General features: G+C 47.3%; 1 protein-coding gene across 1 annotated transcript in view; it reads right to left on the reverse strand.

Moving 5' to 3' along the window:
- GRIP1 (glutamate receptor interacting protein 1) overlaps window positions 1-25,397 on the reverse strand; it is a 675,191-nt gene that overhangs the window by 306,620 nt on the left and 343,174 nt on the right. The window contains 2 exon segments of the mRNA XM_030216417.1: window positions 8,154-8,299; window positions 15,343-15,529. Coding sequence (XP_030072277.1) covers window positions 8,154-8,299; window positions 15,343-15,529 — 333 coding nt within the window.

Below are 25,397 nucleotides of genomic sequence, written 5' to 3' on the forward strand. Positions count from 1 at the left end.
AATAACAAAAATGTATAATTGTAATATAAAACTGTATTTAATAAACCAAAAACTAATTATTTAACTTACCTACTTAGTGACTTCTTTGTTCATCTGTCAGTCGGTTTCTTTTGTTGGTCTTGATATTATTTAACTTGTGTGGGGTGCCGTGAACTAAGATAAGTGAGGGGGAGGGGGAATTCTTTAACTAATCTGCCTATTAGTGACTTTTTTGTTGCTGAATTTCATTGGCTAAATCTTCAATTGAAGGTTGGTATTTTGTACACTTCAAGCCCAAGCAAGCGCTACTAACTTCATCTGTCAATCTGTTTCTTTTGTTGGTTTTGATATTATTTAACGCTGAGAATAAGGTTTCACAAAAGTACGTAGAGGGAAAAATTGTGAGTAAAGCCATTGCTATATTTTTCAGGGTGCTAAAAGTGTCTGGTAATCGGATCCAGGCACTCCAAATTTCCTGGTAACTCAGATATTCTCTTAATAATTGCATCTTTATTCTGCATATCGTGAAATAGAACTGGTGCACATCTTAGGAGAGTTTCTTTAATAAATTCTCCCTCACTGAGTGCTTTTCCATGCTGAGCTATGGAGTGAGCAATGCTCAAACTTGCAGATGTTAAATTTGTAGAACCTTTTACAAATTTAAGGATGGACTTAGATTGGCTCTTATAAAAGTGTAGCTGCCTGGAAATGTATTCCTTCCGTTCATCCTCACTTTTTTTCAAGAGCTGGGAATGATTAGTTTCAAAATGTCTATTTATATTCCACGTTCTGCTTACTACCGTTTCAGTACATAGAACGCAAAATGATTTGCCATTTTTTTCTATAATGCCATACATCTCGGTCCATGTCTCTTGAAAGGGTCGGCTACTGCTACTACCACTTCCTTTACTTAACCTTGGTTTTTTATTTTTTGAGTTCTCCATCAGGGGGGCAGAGACAGAAGATAGAATTATAGATAGCCTGTTAGCCCTAACTAGCCTAACTGACCACCTTATGTAAATTAAGATGGCTGCCGCTATTTCTAATGGCGGGAAACGGCACCCATAGCACATGCCCTCGCCTCTCCCAGCCTCCCCCTCACCTATCTCAGTAATGGTGGTCAATTACAAATCCACGACACCCCAGAACAGTAGATTGGATGATGGTTGCTGGTAATGGTGATCACAGGGCCCTCAGAGATGCGTCCCCCACGGCATTCCGCTGCTCTCTGCTCCGCCGGCCGGAAGTGAGGAGCCGGGGCAGAGGGAGCAGCAGGGAGGGAGCCAATAGGAGCGCACACGGCACACCCCCAGCGGGTAAACATGCACCGGGTGATTTCGCCGGGGGGGGGAGGTCGCGCTGCACCGGGGGGGAGGGGGGGTGCATCGGCGATCCGCCCCGGGTGTCAGCAAGGAACTCCGCTGCTTCTCTGTATGCGGCCACATGCGGCCGCGTGTCACTGAAAATGGCTACGCGTGTCAGTACTGACACGCGTGTCATAGGTTCGCCATCAGGGCATTAAGCTGTGTCTGTGGGGAAGGTGTGTTGTTTGTGAGAGTTCTGAGTTCAGTTCAAGCAAGGTTTGGAATCTGACTTCAGAATAAAGAAAATCCAGCACTGCCTGTGTATGAGTGTGCTGTATTTTTCAGATAGATCTGATAGCTGTGAAGGGAAATGTTATGTTTTTATGTGAAGTCTGTGAGATGGAATGTTGTATCACCATTTGAATATGGAATGGGTTACTGTGTGAGATCTGAAGGCAGTGCAAAAGTCTTCTTCTGCAACAGTTTATAATAGGGAATTAACAGTGAGAAATAGGTTTTGTAGTGAGAAAACCTTTAACTTATTTTATTTCAATTAGAAAGTTTGGCCACAGTATTGAGAACTGATTAATTGTCACCAGTTCCTGGACAAACAGGGAGTTGTAAGATTTTGCACCCAGTTATTTTCTTTATAAGTGAGGTTTAGGGAGAAGGGATCGGTGAATTATCCTCTGCCGGATTTCCAGCTGAGCTCCAACGCAAGAAAGACCTCACCTAAATAAATTCAACCACAGCTAAGTGACATTTGCAAAGGGTGTTGAAGGACATATAAGTGTTTTTGGTTTACAACATTTTAAGGGAAAACTAAAGAACAGAACAACATCAAATATAAAAAAATCCATGTTTTCCTGACTTGCCTAAGTGTTCTGGGTTCAAGTGAGATCCTTGCACAAAAATCCATAATAGCTATAAAGACTCAAATTCTGACATCAATAGCAAGGAAAGAGAATAACAACAAATATCTGATTTTGATAAAAAGACAATTTAAATATTTATCTGAAAAGGTCCTTTTCTGCCTTTTTAGGTGATTTTGTTGAAAGAAACAGAAAAAGTTAAGGGTATACATGTAAAACTACATTTGAATGTTGAATAGGTTATTGCAGTTCTATTAAGCCACACACTAATTGTGAATTTGAGTTTATTTGAATGAACATTTGTTTGCATTTGTATTCAATAAAGACAAAGATAATTTGCAAATCTGAAGGTGCGGTTCTTCCAGTTCAGGAACAAATCCTAAATTTAGCTTCTTTTCCTCCTTTATTCTTTCAGAGTAAAGGACGAGGTTAGTTTATTTGTTCCACTCCCTCGGCTGTGAGTGTGTGTTCCCTGGATATTCGCCACGACTACAAACAACCGGTATCTGGGAGCACATCACTACAGTCCAGCCGAGAGGAGTGGCAACAATAGTATAGTGCTGTTACAGTATCCTATCCTGACCTGAGGAAGGGGGTTTTGTTCTCCGAAAGTTAGCCAAAATGTATTAAAATTAGTCCAATAAAAAGATTACCTTGTTTACATGTTCTATTATAAACATTTAATGCATCTACAATACTACTTTATCCTAGAGCAAAAAAATAAAAATATATATTTTATTTACAGTTTGTTGTCTCTGGTTTCTGCTTTCCTCATCTTCTTTTCACTGTCTTCCTTCCATCCAGCATCTGTCTTCGGTCTCTCTCTGTCATCCAGTGTCTGCCCTCTCTGCTGTTCCCTCCATCCAATGTCTGCCCTCTCTCCCTGCTCCTTCCATCCACATCTGCCCTCTATCTCTGCCCCTTCCATGATCCATCCACCATCTGCCCCTGTCTGCCCTCTCTCTCTCCCCCATCCATTCACTGTCTGCCCTTTCTATCCCTTCCATCCACTGTATGCCCTTTCTCTCTGCCCCTTCAATCCACAATTTGCCCTCCCTCTCGCTCCCCCATCCAGGATCTGCCCCTCTCTCCACCCCTTTTTTCAGCCCCCAGTTCCAGCCCCACTATCCCACCAGTCCCCCATTTCAGCCCCAGCCCTTTTCTCCCACCAGTCCTGAGCTTCAGCCCCCCAACCACTTCTCCCTGTCCCCTTTTCAGCCCCTAGTCCCCAGTTTCAGCCCCTGCCCCTTTTCAGCCTCCAGTCCCAGTACTAGCCCCCTTATCCCACCTACCCTCCTTTTCAGCCCCCAGTTCCAGCCCCCTTCATCCACATGCCTTGTATTAGGGCCCCCCTTTTCAGAACCATTCTTCCACCTGACCCACACATGCCCCATTTTCCCACCAGCCCCAGGCATGGCCCCCGTTTTCCCGTATGGCCCCTTCTCAGACCCCAGTGTCAGTCCCCTTCTCCCATCCGAGAACCCAGTCCCCTTCTCCCATCCAAGAACCCCAGTCCCCTCCCCACTCGTTCCCTTCTCCCATCCGAGAACCCCCTCCCCAGTCCCCTTCTCCCATCCAAGAACCCCAGTCCCCTCCCCACCCGTCCCCTTCAACCATCCAATAACCCCCTCCCCACCCTACCCTTCCCCCACCCCACACCCTTCTCCCATCTGAGTCCCTCCCCCTCCCCGACCCACCTACCAGCTCCGTTCTCCTGCCGCCCACCACCCTCACTGCCTTAAAAAAAAAAATTCGAAGCGCCGGAGTGACAGGCAGTGTCTTGCGTCTGCCCTGCTACTAAAAATCTCTTCGACGTCGTTGGGCCTTCCCACATTGAGTCCCGCCTGCCCTCGCGGTAATTGGAAGTTACCTCAGAGGAGGGCGGGAATCAATGTGGGAAGGCCCAACGACGTTGAAGAGATTTTTAGTAGCAGGGCAGATGCGAGGCGCTGCCTGTCATTCCGGCGTTTCGAAATTGTTTTTTTAAAGGCAGGACAGGGTGGGAGCAGCGGAAGCGGAGCACCCCCCACCCGCTGACATCCGGGGCGGACCGCCCCCACCATGCCGCCGTCTCGCACCGTTCGGAGGGAGGACTGGAGCTCGGGCGGTCGGGGCGGGGCGACCTCAGGCGCGCCGCACAGGGCCCCCCTGAGCGCGAGGCCCTATGCGGCCGCCTTGGCTTAAGACCGGCCCTGCAACTGGCCTTCAATAAGGGTTAGGGATCTGGTGCTTTTTTGGGCTGCCATGAACCTTGAGAGGAGGAGGATGGTGATGGCTTCCATTGGACCATTAGGGGTTTCTTGTTCCAGGAGTTGGTTCCTGGGATTCATTGAACTACCACGGTTTTCATCAGGGGCGTAGCTACAGGTGGGCCTGGGTGGGCCCAGGCCCGCCCAATCTCAGCTCAGGTCCACTCAGTTTAGGCACCAAAGAGGGGCATAATCGAACGTCGCCGGGAAAATAGATCGCTGGCGATCTATTTTGGCGGCAGCGCTACAGCTGGCCGGAACCGTATTATCGAAAAAGATGGCCAGCCATCTTTTTTTTCGATAATATGGTTTAGCCCGGCCAAATGCCAGAGTTTGCCGGGTTTGTTTTTCAGTGATAATGGAAAAAAATGCCGGTGACATCCAAGGCATTTGGTCCTGGGAGGAGCCAGCATTTGTAGTGCACTGGTCCCCCTGACATGCCAGGACACCAACCGGGCACCCTAGGGAGCACTTCTAAAAATTAAAAAAAAATATACAAATACCTCCCAGGTGCATAGCTCCTTACCTTGGGTGCTGAGCCCCCGAAATCCCCCCCAAAAACCCACTCTCCACAACTCTACACCACCATAGCCCTTATGGGTGAAGGGGGGCACCTACATATGGGTACAGTGGGTTTTGGGGGGGTTTGGAGGGCTCAACACTTACCACACAAGTGTAACAGGTAGAGGGGGGTGGGCCTGTGTCCACCTACCTGAAGACCACTGCAACCAACATAAACTGTTCCAGGGACCTGCATACTGCTGTCAGGGAGCTGGGTATGACATTTGAGGCTGGCATACAGGCTGGCAAAAAAGATTTTTATTTTTATTGTTTTAGTGTGGAAGGGGGTTGGTGACCACTGGGGGAGTACGGGGAGGTCATCCCCCATTCCCTCCGGTGGTCATCTGGTCAGTGTGGGCACCTTTTTTTGGCTTGGTCGTGAAAATAAAAGGACCAAGTAAAAGCGGCGAAATACTGATTAACGCCGCTTTTTTTTCCATTATCCGCAAAAGCTAGCCATCTGGTAGCCATGCCCATGTCCCGCCTTCGCTTCGCCGCCGACACGCCCCCTTGAACTTTCACCAGCTCGGCGATGGTGTCAAAAAAGCAGCTTTCGATTATACCGATTTCGCCGCTTTTACGAGATCGCCGGCCATCTCCAGATTTATGTCAGAAGATCGCCGACGATCACTTTTGAAAATAAGCCTGAAAGTGCACATCCTTTCTTCCGTGGCATCCGGCAGCTCTCCCAGTCCTCCTCCTCCTCCCTGCCTAAATGTTTTGGGGGGGGGGGTTCAATGCAGTGCGCCGCGGGTTGGGTCCAGATGCGCTGGATTGTGGAAGTCTCCCATGATGCAAGACGCAAGCACTGCCTGCAGCATGCCTGCACCGCTATGGCCTCAAGTCCCCCCCCCCCCCCCCGCAGTGCACACGATGGCGCCGAACGCATGGGATGACTGCTAGCTCTGTTGCGATCCCCACCCCCCCCCCAGCAGCACCTTCCTGTGGCCTCACTCATCACACAGGCAGGAACCAGGACAGTGCTCTGCTGTACCACCTGCCAACAAGAGCAAGCAGCTGCCCAGGTAAAATAAATATATTTTTTATGTTGTTTTTAAATGTAGAGTGTAACCAAAATGCTGGCTGGGGGGGGGGGGGGGGGGGGGGGGGCTTCTGGATAGGGGTGAATTCCTCATAGGGCAAAAAAAGATATATTTATTTTTTTAACTCTAGGCAGTGAAGAGCCCACCCCCACCCAGAAGCCCACCAGCCAGCAATTTTGATTACTCTTGTAATCAAAATGCTGGCTGGTGGGGGGCTTCTGGGTGGGGGTGGACTCTTGTAATCAAAATACTGGCTGCTGGTGGGCTTCTGGGTAAGGATGGGGCTAGGCTGTTCACTGCCTAGAGCACAAAAAGGTATATTTAATCATTAAATATACGTTTTGTGCCCTAGGCAGTGAAGAGTCCACCCCACCCAGAAACCCACCAACAATACATTTTAATATTGCCCAGGTTAAAATTTTAAAACGGTTGTGTATTTCTCATGTTGGTGGGGTTTTGGGTGGGGATGATCTCTGCAGTGCCCAGGTTAAAATTTAAAAAAAAAAAAAAAAGTATAGACGGTTTTCTGGGTGGAGGTGGGCTTTGCAGTGCCCAGGACATTTTAAAAAAAGTATTATATTTAATGCCATGGGGGATGGGTAGGGTAGGGTAGGGGGTAGGACAGGGCTGACACTAGGCTACAGAAATGTTTGCCATTATAGTAGACTTATGTAGTAGACTTATGTCTGGTCAAGTTTGATATGACATAATGTAACTATATTTAAAAATACTGTTTTTTTTTCCATTAAGTATATATGTGGTTTATGTTGATGCAGGGTAGCTGTTGGGCAGACTACTTAGAAATCCATCATCAAGTGCATTTTAAGGCATTATTTTGTAGATCCCAAGAAACAGTACTCATACTTATATACATAGTGCCCACCCAAAAAGTCAGGTCTGACTATGCCACTGGTTTTCATGTTCCAGGGGGAGAAGGAATCTCACATATGTCTGCATAGTCTGTTTACCTTTGGCAGGTGCTATGTGAAATCAGGCTCAAGGGGACTCCGAGAAATAATAACTACACTTCCTTAAAGTGTATATATCTTGTTTTGTAAAAACAGACCTGCAAAACATTTTTCATGAACCATTTTCCCCAAATCCCACATAAATGACCACTGTTATATGAATTTGCATCACAGGAGCCCACAAATGAAGACTTTAAACTTTCTCGCATAGCTGGCTACACACAAAAATTTACTATTGCAAAACCACGTTTGCAAAATCGCTTTGCGAAAGTTGGCTTTGGATGAAAAAAAGCACGTGCCAACTGTCAATATTTTGGCATTTTTGAGTGTTTTACACTTACCCCCATGTTTACTAAGCCACTCTAGTGCTTGCAGTGCACTATTGCCGACACAGTCCCTTTTGGCCGACACAGTCCCTTTTGCATACAGAATTTACATTTTAAAGGATAACATGTACTTTAATGGCTCCTGGCCAAAGTGAAGGCACTGGTATGCTAGTTAGAAAGTCTTTCTCTACAGGGTACATGCTTCTCTGTACCAAAAGGTTTTGTGTGAGAGGATGGCCCTGCCATATAGGACCTTAGGGGTCTTTGTACTAAGCTGTGGCAAAATACTGAACTTAGCGCACTCTTGCGTGGGTTTTTTTCCCCACACACTAAGGTCATATTTGCAGCAGCCATAAAATGTTTGATTTTCCATTTTTTGAATTAATGGCTATGCATTAATGTTGTTATTAGTGCACGGCCTTAAAAAAACTCGCGTACACTTACTGCCACCCATTTTGTAGGCGGTAAGAGCTCACGTGGTAATCCTGTGTTAACTAGTTAGGGCATACTAATCAAGTATCACTTTATTCTTGATATACTGCCTATCATAAACATAGCTAAGTAGTTTACAAATGTAGATGTGCCTACTGATTAGCACAGGAATGTCCACTCTCCACCCACAGACATGCCCCCTCAAACAAAAAGTTAAAAAAAATGTTAGCACATTGTGAATGCACACACATTTGGCACTTACCGCAGGATACCTGAGCGCAACCTGTTTTAAGCTGTATAAGGCATGTGTTAGCACCTAAGGCAGCTTAGTAAAAGGGTATCTTCGTTTCTTACATGCCAGTACAAAAACGTTTCATCCATCCAGCAAGCATGAGCAGTAAAAGACAGTGGCTGCATACCTGCAACATCGAACTCTATTTCCAAGGTAACTTTTCTGGTGATGGATGAGTCTTGCAGTAGCTGATTGGCTTCCTGAAAAGTGCTGTCTTCTGTTTGGATTCCATTTATTGCCACCACTCGGTCTCCTACCTGTAGAACTCCACATCTATTTCATAATAGCAGCAATTACCATCTGTATTTATTTTCAGAATTATTAACTTAATAGGCTAAAAAGTCCTTCAAAGAATAATTTCAGTCTTGTATTTAGTAAGGACAGGCTGTTGTTTACTGATGAGTGCACACTATTTGCATATTGAGGGAAATTCTAGAAACGGAGTTAAAAGTTAGGTGCCAGAAACTGTATGCCTGGTGGTCCTAGTGGGGTCGTTGGGGGCAGGAGCAAAGCCCCCTCACTCCTCGCCCTTTCAGGTACCCTTGTAAAATAGCTGTGTAGTACCATGAGGCTGCCGCAAAAGGTTGCAGCAGCCATTTTCTAAGGGCAGCCGCAGGGGAAGGAGTGAGGGAGCTTTGCTCCTGCCCCCAACAACCCCACTAGGATCACCAGGGATACAGGTAGGCCTGAGGGGGCCTACATAGACTTTGGAGGGGTTGGGGGAGGCTCTTTCTGGGGGAAGGGGAGTGGCTTTGATTCTAATGGGCTGAAGGGAGGGGATAGGAGAGAGGGGGGCTATTTTGGAGGCCAGGAGGGGGATTGGGGGGTGCTTTCCAGTTAAAAAAAGTTAGTTATGTGACTCCTGGCTGATATTCATTGCTGGGGCTGCATAGCTAGGCGGGTGAATTTAGGACAGCGTTTGAATATTTCCAGCACCCGCATAATCCTCAGCTCCTCCCCATTGCTGCCTCTTGTCTTACCCCTGACCTTGTTGGGCATCCTGTGGTGATATTCAGTGGCACTGTGTGGTTATGTGCCACTCAATATCACCACTTAGGCAGTGTAAGCCTTTTAAGCAGGCAGGAGAGGCTCCTGCCCGCTTAAATCGCTTTGAATATGGGCTTGTATGTGCTCTCAGCTGAGCTGAGAGCTTGATGTCCGGTGTTGCCGCACAACATATCTCTGTCTAATGTGTATTACATTTTACAAGTGTTCATTCTTACACAATTGTTTCTGTGGTTGATAAGGCAAGGTTCCTGATGAAGACACGCCAGCCAAAACATGGCTGTGTTGAGCCTTTCGACCTTTGCTTACAGCACTTTGGAAGCAATAAAGACCTCATTATTTGGACTACCTTTGGCTTCCTCTTCTTTTGTTCCCTCACCTTTGGCTGTTGGTTTCACATCACTCATGAGATTTGGAGTTTCTCCTCCTTTTGTTCCTGTCTTTTAGGTTAACTACAACATATATTCTATCCTTCACATATCTTTCTAATATTTCCTTTTCAATGCATAGCTGATGTCAAGTTTTGTGTGGGGGTAGACCACAAGCAAACTCAAGCTATCCTGGGGCTAACTACTTGTCTTTGTGCAGTCAGTTAGTGGCTAATTTCTCATAGACTAAAACTCAATGCTACAAGTTGTGAATTGTGATAGTATTAAGGAAATGTACACCTTTGACTACCAGACTACCTTTAAATGGAATTGAACTAAAGGGAAGTGAACTATCCACAATCTAGGTGTTTCACTTAATTCTTACCTGACTACGGAACTGCAGGTAGCTGCTGTATCACTTACTGTAGTTATTATGTAGGGCTTCACTAGATTAGATAGCTCTAATCCCTATTGGATAGGAATTCTTTGACCATACTAATCATGTAGCTATGAATATTGAAATAGATTACTGCAATTCCCTTTTCCAGGGTCTTCCACAAAATTAATAAGAAGGATGTAGCTGCTTCAAAACACAGCTTCTGGTTTGCTGCTGGGGGAAAACACTTTTGATCATGGAACTCCAGTTACGTGAGTTACACTAGCTTCCTATGGAATGGCAAGTTCAGTGGAAAATTATAGTTTTGATTTTTAAATCTTTGCATCGCATAACATCAACATTTGTCAACTTTAGTACAGCTTCATACTCCTGTTCACAATCTCAGATGATAATAAGTATTATTTTTTAAAAGTATTTACATATGCAATAAAAACAGTGTTTTATCGATGTGAATTATATGATTATAAACATAAAATCACACAATAAAAACAAGAATGAAGGAAAGGAAAGGAAAATAAAAAGTGATGCCTTCTTATTGGACTAACAATACATTTTTTTGACAAGCTTTCGAAGGCAGAGCCTTCTTTAGGCCGGTTATGAGAACAAGATGACTATATATATATATAGTCATCTTGTTCTCATAACCGGCCTAAAGAAGGCTCTGCCTTCGAAAGCTTGTCAAAAAAATGTATATATATATATTTATATATGGAAATGAAAAGCATTCCAATAACAATCTAGAGGGCTAGAGGGAGAGGTGGGGGGGGGGGGGGGGGGGGTAAGAGAGAGGAGTGTCAGGGAGAAACAGAGAAAGGTGACTGAGTAACCAGAAGGTGACAAAGCAGTATAAATTTATTTTTTCTAATGTGATAGGGAACCCAGACTTTTGTTAAGTCCCCTCTAGTGGGCGTCAAAATATTTTTGAATGACCTCTTAGGTCAATGATGCAGTGTCCAGGTTTTGAAAAATGCTATTCCACAGACACATCACTTTATTTGCATTGCGATTTTGATGTGGTGCCTGTGTGAATTGATTCTTGTCTTTTGTATCTGTCCTGTCTCCCCAATATAACATCCTTCTTCACATTTTCTTAATAATATATGCAACATTTGAGGAGGAGCATGAGTAGGATCTTTTTATGTTAAAAGTTTTTCAAATGTTGGGAAACAGTGGAGTCCTGTGATATGTGCTGGCACAATTTACAGTTTGCTACACAGGAAGGACTAGTGACCTTCTCTTTATTTTGAGCTTCTGTCGGGAACTTGCTTTTCACTAATTTTTGTTTAAGGTAGTAGCGTACCATGGATGGGGCAGTGGTTGCGGTCCGCCCTGGGAGCAGGCAGCAAGGGGGTGCATAGAGCAGGCATGCAGCTGTTGGCTCTACCAGTCCCCTGCCCCCTCTGATGTTACTTCCTGTTCTGGGGCAGGGGACCAGCACAGATGACAGCTGCATACCTTTTCCGTGCCCCCCCCCTTGCTAGGAGGAAAGGTGGAGGGTTGAAGCACTTTGGGGGTGATGCACTTTAGGGGGGTGGCACACCTTGGGGGAGTGATATGCCAGGAGGCGCAGCAATGACCCGCCCCATGTGGCAAACAAGCCAGGTATGCCATTGGTTTAAGGTTTGGTGATTGTTGGAAGGCCAACACTGGTGGAGGTGGGAATATCTCTTTGAGAGACAGGAGTGACATGGAGAAACAGGGAGAGGTGAATGAGTAACCAGAAGGTGACAAAGCAGTATAAATTTATATTTTCTAATGTGATAGGGAACCCAGATTCTTGGTGTGTCCTCTCTAGTGGGCGGCAAAATATTTTATCATTTTAACTTCAAAGGAATTTGTTGCCAGAGAATGTGGTAAAGGTGGTTAGCTTAGCAGAGTTTAAAAAAGGGTTGGATGGCTTCCTAAAGGAAAAGTCCATAGACCATTATTAAATCCACTATTTCTGGGATAAGCAGTATAAAATGTTTTGTACTTTTTTGGGATCTTGCCAGGTATTTGTGACCTGGATTGGCCACTGTTAGAGACAGGATGCTGGGCTTGATGGACCTTTGGTCTGTCCCAGTATGGCAATACTTATGTACTTATCTTCCTGGAGTAGGGGCTGTAGATGATTTATAATCTTTCTCAAAAATTAGCACTTTCATATGTAACAGTTATAAATGCTATTCTATAAGGCCATGCATAAGTGACATAGCATGCAAATTTATTTATTTATCTAAAAAACTTATACACTGCCTACAATCTAGGCAGTTTCCAAATAACCATACATAATTAAAACAAATATACAAAATTAAAAACAAAAACAAAACATAATGATACAATCATCAAACAGGTAATGCTGTACCTCCACACCAAAAGTCACAGCAGCACAATCTTAAAAAAAGGTTGAAACAAACAGCTGTGTCTTCAAGGCCCCTAAATGTAACGAAGCAGGACTTTATGCCATTGCTGTTTTGACACTGGCATTTCTGTACCAATCTCATGGCACAGAATTGTTGGCTGCAATAATTTTGGTCACACTGGAATTTTGGTCACAGCCAAAATTATTGCTATCGTACTTCTGTTGGTGCCGAAACAGCAACCATCCTCAGCAGGGGGGCGGGGTGTTTAAACCCCTTCCCCCTAACCCAATGATGGTGAACCTTTCAGAGACTGAGTGCCCAAACAGCAACCCAAAATCGAATTATTTATCGCAAAGTGCCGGTACTCATTATGGGCGGGGTCACCACATATGACTCCACCCCTATGATAGCCACACCCCTTACACCAGCCATGGCGCATATAAACAGACATCATTGAAAATATTATACTAGTATAGGAGAAAAAAATAACATGATTTTCTTCCATTATAAATCATTTCTGTAAGCTGTTACAGTTCCAGTATACCCAGTGCAAAATAAGACAGCAGATGTAAATTCTCAAATTCGGCATATTCCAAACACTAAAATGAAAATAAAATAATTTTTCCTACCTTTGTTGTCTGGTGATTTTGTTTTTCTATCCATATTGGTTCTAGTCGCTGATTCTGCTGCTCTCTATCTGTTCTCTTAACTCCGTTTCCAGGGCTTCCTTTCCATTTATTTCTTTACTTTCCTCCTTTCTTCTTCATTTCTTGCCCTCCATCTATGTCCAGCAACCATTCTCTCCCCTCCAGCCACAAATGTCCAGCAACCCTCCTCTCCCCTCCAGCCACAAATGTCCAGCTACCCTCCTCTCCCCCCTGGCCCTCCCTTGGAGCACCCAGCAGCACCCAGCACCAGGCCTCCCTCCCACCCAGCACCCAACACCAGGCCTCCCTCCCACCCAGCACCCACCATCAGGCTTCCCTCCCACCCAGCACCCACCATCAGGCCTCCCTCCCTCCCAGCACCCACCATCAGGCTTCCTTCCCACCCAGCTCCCAACATCAGGCCCCCCTCCCACCCAGCAGCACCCAGCACCAGGCCTGCCTCCCGCCCTCCCTCCAACCAAACAAGCAACCATCAACCCACCCGCCCGTCCTCCCTCCCTCCCAGCACCAGGAACCCCCCCTTCTCCTCTTAAATTTTAAAAGCGTACCTCCTCGGAGTTCATTCAGGCGGCATGCGTTGGCAGCGGCAGCGAAGCGCGTGTTCTTCGCTCGGCGCGCCTTCCTTTCTCTCTCTCAAGCTCTGGTCCTGCCTATGGGCGGGACCAGAGCAGTGTTGCCAGGTACTCGGCCCCGAAACCCGCCCAAAAAGTTCACACCCCCACCCCCGTCGTCATCAACCCCGCCCCCGCCGTCATCGACTCCGCCTCCGCCGTCATCGACCCCGCCTCTTCCATCATCGGCCCCGCCTCCATCATCGGCCTCGCCTCCTCTGTCATCGGCCCCGCCCAAAACGACACTAGCCCCGCCCAAAACGTCACTAGCCTCACCCAAAACGACACTAGCCCCGCTCCCAGCGGCCCAAAAAACCGCACAAAAACCACCGAAAAAAACCAAAAACCAGGCCAAAAAACCGCGACCCACAGCGGGCAAAAATTTCCCGCAGCGGGTTGCGGAAAACCGCCCAATTGGCAACCTTGGACCAGAGCTTGAGAGACAGAAAGGAAGATGCGCCGAGCGAAGAACACGCGCTTCACTGCCGCTGCCGACGCACGCCGCCTGAATGAACTCCGAGGAGGTACGCTTTTAAAATTTAAGAGGAGAAGGGGGGTTCCTGGTGCTGGGAGGGAGGGAGGACGGGCGGGCGGGCGGGTTGATGGTTGCTTGTTTGGTTGGAGGGAGGGCTTGAGGCAGGCCTGGTGCTGGGAGGGAGGGCAAGTGGGCGGACCAGCGATGGCGCGTGCCAAGGGAGAGGGCTCTGCGTGCCCTCTCTGGCACATGTACCATAGGTTCGCCATCACTGCCCTAACCTGTCATATGTGCTGGTTCTCAGGAGCAGTCTGGGGTTCTGGAGCAGAAGGTAAATGCGAGCTGCCCCAGGCGGTGCCTGTGAGGGAGGGCAGAACAGGTTTCCTGAAGAACCATCCTCCCTCACAGGCACTGCCTGGGGCAGCCCACATTTTCCTTCTGCTCAACCCCTGCTGTTACCACCCTGGCTGCACAGCTGTGAGCAGGCACAGACCCTACTCCTGAGAACTGGCACATATGGTAGGGGTGAGTTGCTGTTTCAGAGCTGGCAGAAGTATGAGAGCAATTATTTTGGCTGCAGCCAAAATTATTGCAGTCAAAAGTCCTCCATCATGACAGCGGTGCACAAATATCTCATATTTCACTATCCAAGTTGTAAGAATCTTCACTATACATCTGTTCATACTGCAGGTTTTACCTACCAGGCTTCTAAGATGTAGAACTCTTTGCCTAACTAACTTATAGAGATCTGTTACTGATTATCTATTATTTTGTAAGTTTCTGAACGCATTTCTATCAATCCCTCATCTGCACTAGTGCTTGTTGGTTCCTGAGCATGTTGGGTATCTTGTTTTGGTTACTGTACATAAGCTTTTTTTTTTTTTGCACTGTCCATTTCTTGTGTATGCTCACTTGCATTGTATTGTAGTAATTGTTTCCTGTTAGCCACATTGAACCTGAACTTGTTTGGGATAATGTGGGATATAAATGTCTAAAATAAATAAATTAATGCCGGCGCCAAAACAGCAATGCTGAGAGCTCACATACCCAAATGTAAGGTGTGCAGATGCCAAATTACCCTAATATTCTTTAATGGAATATGGATGCCTAGATGCCGTTACTGAATAGGCTCTCACCATGTGGCACTGAGGCACCCATTTATAGAATTGTCCCACTTGTGGCTGAATATTGGAATATTGCTGCTACTCTTCAAGCCAGTGGTAGCGACTGCCTTAATCTGTGCTGCTGCCTATCTGGATAGCAATGCTGAATATACCATTTTTTTAAAAGGCTGTTGTTAGCATTTTAAAAACGGTAATCGCTACTGCCACTGAATATTGACCTGAATATTTTTTGAAAATACAAACAAAATAATTACAAAGAGAAATTCAAAATGTTTTCTCAGACTAGCGCAGAAAAAAAGCTCAGCATAAATCTGAAAATGTCGTACCTTTCTGCTGGGCTGTCCGGATCAATATATGAAATCAAGGGTGGTGAAGACATAGTCTCAGTGGCAAACACACTACCTTGGAGCTGTATTCCAAACCCTAGAATGGGGTCAGCTGTTAGGACTACTTCAGTGTTTTCCATGTGGACAATCTGTCCAGCCAAACCCATAGCCGTAGAGGCCAAAGACACTATAAATAAAAGCACAGCATAGGGAAACACATTCAGCTATGGACAACATTAAGAAAGCTTTTACCAAACATATGCCTCTCATATTTAGGGATCTTCACTGAACCATGGTAAAAAGTGGCCAGTGCTAGTTTTGGTGTGTGAAATTGCCATGCGCTAGGCCTTTTTCTACCATAGCGGAAAAAGGTCTTTTTTAAAATGAAGCAATAAATGGCTATGCACTAATATAAAACTTAGTGTGTGGCCATTTACTGCCTGAGCCTTTACTGCAACCTATTTAGTAGGCATAAGAGCTCACTTGCTAACCCGCGGTACTTGGGCAGCATGCAGAAGTGTGACCATACTGCTGATTACTGCCAGGAACACACTGTGGTAGAAAATAGACAATTATTTTCTGCTGTGTGAAACAGTGCATGGCAAAAACAGAACTACGCGGTGGTAGTGCTGGAGAGGAGGAGGATCTGATGAAGCCTTTTTGGAGGTTTTCTTGAATGTACTCCCGCATGGCAGTAGATTCCTCCCGGGAGAGGGTATACAGCCGGCCCCACAGTCAGGGCCGTGCCTAGGGTCTCTGGCGCCCCCCTGCAGACCATCAGTTGGCGCCCCCCTGCAGACTATCAGTTGGCGCGTGCGCATGCGCGCGGCCCGATTCCCCAGCACTTTAAATTTACCCCTCTCCGCCTCCAATGTCTGCGCAGCATCAGTGAAAGCGCTGGCTGCCAGGCTTTCTGTTGTTGCTACTGAAACGTTCCGCTGTCGAATAGTGTAATACAAGAATTTTAGGGCCGTCTGGTAAACGGAATTGCCGGGCCTCCCCGGTCCTGTGCTTAGCAGCAGTGATGTGTGTTCAGGCTGTATTATGCTAATGAGGAGGCTGACCAGAGTGGCTGGGATGGCTGCCCACCCTACGCTGCACGGCAGGCACCCCCCTGCTCTAGTGCTGAATGAACAAACGCAATGCTGTATGCTCTCTGTAGAGGAAAGCAGGCGCCGCCAGCAGCATTTCTTCCTTTTCTCTGGGAGGACCCTAAGTACGGCAAAACATGCAAAACACTTTGCATCCCTCTCGTTTCCGTTTTGAATGGTTTTGGTGAAACGTTGCAGAGGCAGAGTGCTGTGTCTGTTTGCACCGTGAACAGAAACTTTCCCTTGGCTGGCGCTGAGTAGTCTCCTGAGTTTAGGAGTGAAGAGGTTTGGGAGGACTTCAGTCGTCGAAAGTAAACACGCTTCGCTGGGTGGAAGGCAGTATTAGAGCGACGGGCAGCCACGCACCCAGTTCCTGCTCAGCTGTTTAAAAAAAACATCTGTCCGGCCTCGATTTTCAGGCCCCCAACGCTTTTGCGGGATGGAAGTATAATCTAGTTAAGGTAATGGTGTGGAGCTTCTGTAGTCTGATGTCTCTCCACCAGCCTTCCCTTCGCTCGTTCGTTCCCTCTGTGTCCCGCTTTCTTCTGACGTCATTTCCTTGAGGGCGGGACACAGAGAGAATGAACGAGCGAAGGGAAGGCAGGTGGAGAGACGTCAGACAGGCAGCACTTTCACTGACGCTGCGCAGATGTCGTCGGAGGCGGAGCGAGGTAAATTTAAAGCGCTGGGGAATCGTGGATGGAGCAGAGGAGTAAGGATTAAAAAAAAAATACAACTACGGTACGGCGCCCTTGAAGGCAGGCGCCCCCCTGCGGCGCTTACCGCGCTTACCGTGTTGACACGGCCCTGCCCGCGGTGGAGTCTTGCCGGGAAGCAATTCAATGGGGCAGTCAAAAGGACGATGCGGAGGAAGGGAATCAGCCTCCTGAGCATTGAAGACATCTTGGAAATCACGACATTCCACAGGAAGGGAAGCATCACAGGGGAGCAAGAGCCCTGGGGAGGCAATAATAGTCCTTGGAGAAGGAACCACTGGCGTGAGACAGGTAGAAAAACATTGGTACCCCAACTGCTGATATCGCTAGTGGTCCAGTTGATATTAGGTGAGTGTTGTCGTAACCAGGGCAGGCCTAAAATAACAGGATGAATGGCCCAGGGAAGAACCAGAAGCTGAATTTCTTCCTTATGTACAATCCCGATTTGCATCTGCAACGCAGGGGCGTAGCCATGGGTGGGCCTAGGCCCACCCAGTTGGGGTTCAGGCCCACCCAGCAGTGGAGAGCTTCAATTTCGGCAGCGGAGGGAGCAGGCTGAGGTCCGATCCTGCTTCTGCCTCCCTCTCTCCCACAGCGCTTCTCAGACGCTGCCTACCTACCGCCGCCACAATCTAGCATCTTCCTCCCGTCTCAGCACTGCAGCAGTGGAGCAGCGGTAGCAATTCATGCTGCCTCCTGCTTCGTTCTAACCCGGAAGCGTCTCCTCTGCCGCGTCCCGCCCCCATTATTACAACTTCCTGTTTCTGCTGGGGCAGGACGCGGCAGAGGAGACGCATCCGGGTTAGAACAAAGCAGGAGGCAGCATGAATTGCTACCGCTGCTCCGCTGCTGCAGTGCTGAGACGGGAGGAAGATGCTAGATCGTGGCGGCGGTAGGTAGGCAGCGTCTGAGAAGCGCTGTGGGAGAGAGGGAGGCAGAAGCAGGATCGGACCTCAGCCTGCTAAGGGTGGTGCTATGCCCCATTGAAGAGATGGAGAGTTGGGGGAGGTCTCCTTAAGATAGGTGCTGCATGGGGGGGGGGGGCATGAGGTAGAGAGGGGCAAGAGAGAGAGAGAATTGTGGGACATAGAGTAGAGAGGGGTAAGAAAGGAAAAAATCTTGCATTGGGAGGGAAGAGGGACAAGAGAGGGAGAAATGTTGGACATAGGGGGGTAGTGGGGAAGGAGAAATGGTAAATGTTGGACTTGGGCAGGGGGTGGTGAGGAGGAGAAGATAGATGGTGAAAAATTGGACATGATGGTGGAGGGCAGGAAGAGATGTTGGATGGGGCACAAGGGAGGGGGAGAGGCAGAAATGTTGGGCATGGCAGTGGAAGGGAGGAAGAGAGAAAATGCTGCATGGGGGGAGGGGGAAGAGAAGTGTTGGACCCATGGCACAAGAGAGGGAGAAATGGTAGAAAGTGGGAGAGAGGGAGATATATTGGACCTGGCGGTGAATGAGAGGGAGAGAGAAACACAGGAGCTGGAGAGGGGAGAAAGGAGGAGATGTTGGATTCAGGAGCAGAAGGGTGATAGAGAGGTGCCGGACAGTGGGAGTGAGGGAAGAGAGAGGGAGAAATGTTGGAACATGAGGGAGAGGGCAGGAGGGAAGAGAGAAGGGGCAGAGAGATGTAAGGCTACAAGAGTGGGGTGGGGAGAAAGAGGGCGCAGATGCTGGGCTAGAAGGGTGGAGGGAAGGAAGATGGCGGAACCATGTGGGAGAGGCCAGGAGGGAGAGGAAGAGGGTGGCAAGGAAATAAATAAAAAGATAGTGATTACAGATGATAGAAATATGGTAATGAAAGGGAATGGAGGGCTGAGGAAGGAGTGAGATGGGGAAATGGAAAAGCTAGTGGGTGAGAGAAAAAGATGAAAATCTGATAGGTAGCTTTAAACTAAAAAGGAGGAGAACAGTGAGAGGGTGAAATTTGAGTTGACAGCAAGGCAGAAAGAAGAAAAAAGAGAGGAAAGAGCTAAAAATAAGAAGTCATTATGTCAGAAGCAAGTGTAGTGAAGGTAAAAGAAGACAAATGGACAGCAGCCGCTCAAAAGAGAATTAGAAGACGACAGACAGGAAAGCAGAAAAGAAACTGCAACCAACATGATGGAAAAATACAATGTCCAGACCACAAAGGTAGAAAAAAGCAATGTATTTTGAATGTTTTAAATGGAATATGTTGGCTTTGGGAAATCTACATAGCAAATGTGTTTGTATCGTGTTCAGGAGAAAGGAAATGCATTTCTGTTTTTATTTCTCCAGTGTTGAAGTACATGCTAAGTTTAACTTTTTGGGGTTCCGAGTTCAATTTTTGTCTAAATATTTTTATTTCTGATACGTGATCCTTTGTTCTGTATTTGGTGAGGGTCTGTTGGTGTGACAGTAATGGTAGGTTGGGAAATCGAAGGGGATCAGGGAGGGGGCCCTAGCATGTCTAACACCAGTTCTGACCCTTGCTGTATAGCTGGTTGGGATCCCAAGCCTCCCCAGCTGAGGACTTCCTCCAAAGACGGCCAGAACTTCCTTCTACCAAGCTCTGCAGTCGGTGACAGCATGCTTGAGTCACTGACAGCTAAGCACGCATAGGGTGCTGGCATCAGTGGCTTATGGATGTTGCTGCTGCCTGCCAAGTTTGGTAAAAGGGAGTTCTGGCCATCTTCAGAGAAAGTCTTCAGCTGACAGAGCTTGAGGATCCTTATTAGCTAATGTATTTATATTTTGCGGTAGGGCAGGGCAGAGAAAATATTGTGCCCCCACCCACTTTGGGCTCAGGCCCATCCAAAACTGGCTGTCTGGCTACGCCACTGCTGCAACGGCAGAGTGACATGGGTAATCGATTAGGGTACAGTTAGTCTCTGAATGGAGGTCACTTGTAACATTGGTTTACAGGCAATCGAGGGAGTTCCTAGCTGGGATAGGAGACTGGCATCAATAAAATTTCCTCCGGCCCCAGAATCAATCAAAGTCACAGTGTTAATACAGAGTTTCTTCCAGCGCAGGGAAATAGGGACAGAGACAAGATTATCCGGAAGAGGTGAAAAACTACCCAGGGCCACCCCCTTCAGTGACACAGGGTCTAGACATTTCCCGGTTTATTCGGACAATGTCTTAGGAAGTGGCCAGCCTGCCCACAGTAGAGGCAAAGTTGATTGTCCTTACGGTGAGCCCTCTCCTTCTCAGAGAGGTGATGCCGTCCGATAACCATTGGCTCTTCAGGGACTCCAGAAGTAGAGCTTGCCACACCTTTGGGAGAAGAAGGGTGCAGCGTCCAAGGAGATGGTCTCTGAGAGCGGTGCTGAGTACAGCGTTCCAGTGACCTTTCTTGAAACCATACATCGATACGGATGCAGAAGGTGATCAGAGCATCCAAAGCATTTGGAAGTTCCCAGCCGGCCAGTTCATCTTTGATCCGGTCATTGAGTCCTTGCCATTTTTGTAAGGGCCTCTTGGTTCCATTTACCTCTGAAGCTAGGGTTCAAAAGCGAATGGCATAAGGACCAACAGAACAATTGCTTTGTTGAATTCGTAGAAGTTCTGCGGCTACAGAGGAGGGCTGTCCCAACACATCAAAAACTAACTGGAAGCGGCGAAAAAATTCTCCAAGATCAGTGAGTAAAGGGTCCCGTTGCTCCCAGAGAGGAGAGGCCCAAGCCAAGGCGGATCCGGAGAGTAGAGAGATGATATAGGTTATCTTGAGTCTATCCGTAGAAAAGGCTGCTGGTTGCATTTCAAATAACATAAGACATTGGTTGAGAAACCCTCGGCAAGCAGAAGGGGTACCGTCGAACTGGGGAGGCTCAGGAAGCCGCAACCCTGAAGTAGGAAATACGGATCCAGACGACGCAGCAGGAGGCTGTCATTGGGATTGAAGGGTTGACATCTGGGAACACACATCCTATAGAACTTTGGACAGACGGTTTAGCTGGGCCTCTTGCTGCTGAAGAACCTGGGCCAACTCAGACAGGTCGGGTTTGTCCGGTGAACTCATGGCTTTGGTTTACTGTCAGACTTGTGAGTTCTTGTACCAAGTAGAGCACTGCTGAGCCCGGTACTCAGACCAGGTTCTGCTTGGCGGCCAGATAACTCCGGGTTTCACCTGTGCTGACCGCCGTTCCCCAGAGGTTGAGCCCCTAGGTGCGGGCAGCCTGCAGGACTTACAAGACGGAGCAGGAAGCGGGGTGGTGAATGTAACGGCCAGACAGGCAGCAGGCAAGAGAGCGATCCAGGTACAGACAAAGTCAGTAGGCAGGCAGCAGGTCAAGCGAGCAATCCAGGTACAGGCAAAGTCAATAGGCAGGCAGCAGGTCAAGAGAGTAATCCAGGTACAGGCAAAGTTAGCAACGAGGGACAAAGTAGAGAAGAAGCACACTACGGAGCAAGTAACACCTACCAAAGTAGAAGCCGAAGCATGGAGTCCAAGAAGAGCTCAGCTGATAAAGTGCTGGCGTCTGACATCAGCAGGAAATAGCAGGGAGAAGGAGCACAGCCATAGGACAAGAGCAGGGGAAGGAGAAACCGGAAGACGAATATGTCACAATTGTGACTTTATTTCCTGTCGGACTTGCTTTGGGGTTCCTCCAGCCAAGCTAAGTCAGCGTGTAAATCCTGAAGCCTGGGTGGAAATCCTGAAATCCGTTCCAGTCCAGGCTAGTCCATTCCGAGATCCTGTTCCAGCCAGGCTGTGCTCTGCTCTTGTGTTGCTGAGCCCCACCCTGCTGATGACCTCACCTGTAGTGCCTTTATTAAGCACCTGGGAACTTTCAGGCTTGGCCTTTGCATCGCTATAGGTCAGTTGGTGTGCTTCTGCTTCTGTGTTCTGTTGTGGGCTTTTGCCTTCTACTTCTGTGTTCTGTCTGTGGGCTTTTGCCTTCTGCTTCTGTGTTCTGTCTGTGGGCTTTTGCCTCCTACTTTAGTGTGTCTGTTTGTGGGCTTTTGCCTTCTGCTTTAGTGTGTCTGTTTGGGGCTTTTGCCTACTGCCTTCGTGTGTTGGTTTGTGGGCTTCTGCCTCAGTGTTCTGTCTGTTTATGGGCTTTCTGTTTTATTTCCCTGTGTGGTGGTGGCTGCCTGGTGTTCAGCCTTCTGTTGTGTTCTGGTATTAGGTGGTAGTTGTAGCCCAGCTTTGGGTTTAGCCTTGTCTGTCTATTTTGTGTTCTTGTTTCCCTCTGCCTTTCCCTCCAGTCTTTGTTTGTACAAGCTTGTTGCTGAGTCCTGTTACCTGGGGAGGTTTCCCCAGTTCTGTGTCCTGATTCCTGGCCCTGTTAGTCAAGCTTGCTCTTGAGTCCTTTCCCCTGTGTGTGTTCCTGGATCCTGTAAGTCCTGCCGGCCACCTGCACCTGGGGGCTCAACCCCTGGGGAATGGTGGTCAAGTGTAGGTGAACTCTGTTCCAGTCCTGTATCCTTGCCTGCTTATCTACGTCTGCAGTTCCCTGCCATGTTGGTATGTTGCCCAGTACTGGTTGGGGGTTTTGCCTGCCTCTGTCGCTCTACGGCAGTGGCCCAAGGGTTCACAAATTCTGTTTCCCCTTGAGAGGCCTGACAGAATAGGAGAGAAGCAAGGGAAGCCAGGCAGAGAGAGAGCATACACAGGTGCGTGGAAGCAAAGCAATCAAGGAGCCTGGAAGCCAGGCAGAGAGAGAACAGATACCGATGCATGGAAGCAAAGCAATCAAGGAGCCTGCAGCCAGAGAAGAACTACACACACACATGACTCAGGGCTATGCCAGTCAAGTGTGTGTGTCGATGGGACCCCGCGCAGCCCAAGGATGCTGCTTGCATTGAGGTAGGGGACATGACACCCACACACCAGTTATCTTTCAAGAATTACCCAGAAGTGTACATATAAGCATACAGTGGCAAAAATAAGGCAGAACAACTATGGATGTTTATAATTTCCACCCATAATCGAAATTAGGACGTCCAAACCATAGAGCAGCTGGAGACGTCTATAGTTTAATGACAATTAGGATGTCCAAATCGACAAAAGAAGCTGGGGATGTTTATAGATTTCACCCATAATCGAAATTAGGACGTCCATCTTGGTGACGTCTACTCCACCCTCGCTTGGACGTCCTTCTCAGTATTTTCAAATTTTTGGATACCATTGTCACAATGGCACGAAAACAAGCACCCACCCGCAAGGGTAATTTCAGTGACCCTGTTATAGAACTCCTGGTGCAAGAAATTGCAAAAAGGAACACCAATCTGTTTGCTCCCAGGGGGCAGAGGCTGGCTGCTTCAACAAAGGGGAGACAATGGAAGGCAGTGAGGGACTGGGCCAGCGCAGTCTTCCACTGTGGCAGGGATGTAGATGCTCAGACTAGGGCACACAAACAAAGGTAACAGGGCACTGAACAGCTCTCAACTTTCTCTCCAAACAACTATTCCTCCACTCTCCAACTCCACAAAATCACTAACGGGTCTAAAGACAACTTACCTTTTACCCTAGACACTTTTATATCAGGTCTAACTATAGACGTCTACGTTCCCACCAAGGCAAATGCATTCTGCTATCCGCTATACGCTGGAGACGTCCGTTTAGTAACGCCGCCCAAAACATGCCTCTAGCACGCCCCCTGCGGAGACGTCCATACTTGGACGTCCTTGTGGTTAGAACGTCTTTTTCTCTCTGTTTTGATTATTGGGTTTGTACATCTTTCTTTTACAAAGATGTCCATGTGCCTTTTATGCCACTTTGTGGACATCCTTCTCTTTTGAAAATGAGCCTGAAAGTCTGTCAACCCTTAGAAGAAAGGAGCAAAACTTTCTATACTCCAAATGCCTGCCAAACATTAAAGTTTTTAACTCCTTTTTGAATGAATCAGCCTTTTTTGTTGTTCTCAGCCTCATTGATAGATTTTTCCTTAATTTAGGACCTTCAACTTTAAAAATGAAAAAAATGATACTCATCTGCTAAAAGAGAGAACTTCCAGCAAACTAGAGTCAGAAGATTTTAAGGATTATACTGGCTGATAGCTGTGCAAAGTTGAACCAATCACAGGTGATACCAAATTACTCACTGCTTTAAAAACCAACAATAACATTTTAAAAAGTTATTCTCAAAGAAAATAATGTGTGTGTGGGGAAGGGGAGATGAGAGGGAGAGATGGATGGGTGATCAGCAAGTGAGAAAGTAATAAAATTATGGGGTTTTTTTGTAATGCAATAGGAAACCAAGATCTTTACGTCCTTTCTCGTTAGTTGCAAATTATCTTATCTTTGCAATTGATGAGAAAGGAAGCCCAGATCTTTAAGAATTATCACATTAAAAACCACAAAAGTTTACGAATTTGTCAACTTTTGATCACTCATCATCTCTTCCTTCCTCTCCTTAGCTCTGCCTTTCCCCTAGAGTAACTTTGCAGTGCTTTTATTTTTCATTTATATATTCTGATATTGTCATCTTTTACTCATACTGTTCTCACGTGAACAGAAGGCTGGGCTTAGAAAAACTAGCCAAAAAATGTATGAAGTTAGTCCAATAATAATATTTTCCATTTTGTGCTTTATTTATTAAACCTTTAAAGTGGACTAACATAGCTATCACTCTACAATATTCAAAGATCAAGAAGATCATTATATCATCTAATATAATAAAACGCACTGTGAACGTTCTGAAGACAACGTTCTGAAGTCACTCAAACAATTCCTGAAGGGTTCGTGGATTCGTGGTGTGAAGCCACCCAGCCGTCTCTGCCCCGCCCTCGCGTCAAACGTCATGACGTCGAGGGCGGGGAAAAAAACGGATCGCGAGGGCAGAAAAAAAACCAAACAAACTGATCGCACCCACGCACGGTGCGTTTTAGTATATTAGATTTACCTCCGTGGTGGCGGATCCGGCAGCGCAGCGTCAGGGAAGGAGGCGGCGCTCCCGACATCTCTAGCCTTCCCTTCGCTGTGTTCCGCCTTCTTCTGACGTCAATGATGACGTCAGAAGAAGGCAGAACAAAGCGAAGGGAAGGCTAGACGTCGGAAACGCCGCCTCCTTCCCTGACGCTGCGCTGCCGGAACCGCCACCACGAAGGTAAATTTAAAAAGAAAAACAAAATAAAAGGGATGTGGGGGGGAGAGAAGAGGGTGGGCAGTAAAGTTAAACAATGGGAGCAGAAGGGCAGGGGAAAAACAACAGCATTGATGCGAAGGGGGGGGGGGGGAAGAAGAGGGCGGGCCAGGCTGGGACATGGGAGAGAGAGGAGCATGGATGCGAGGGGGGGGTCATGGAAGGAAGAGAGGGGAATTGCAGGAAAAGGAAGAA

The sequence above is a fragment of the Microcaecilia unicolor genome, chromosome 10, assembly GCF_901765095.1.
Source record: "Microcaecilia unicolor chromosome 10, aMicUni1.1, whole genome shotgun sequence".
In the NCBI taxonomy this organism is placed as follows: Eukaryota; Metazoa; Chordata; class Amphibia; order Gymnophiona; family Siphonopidae; genus Microcaecilia; species Microcaecilia unicolor.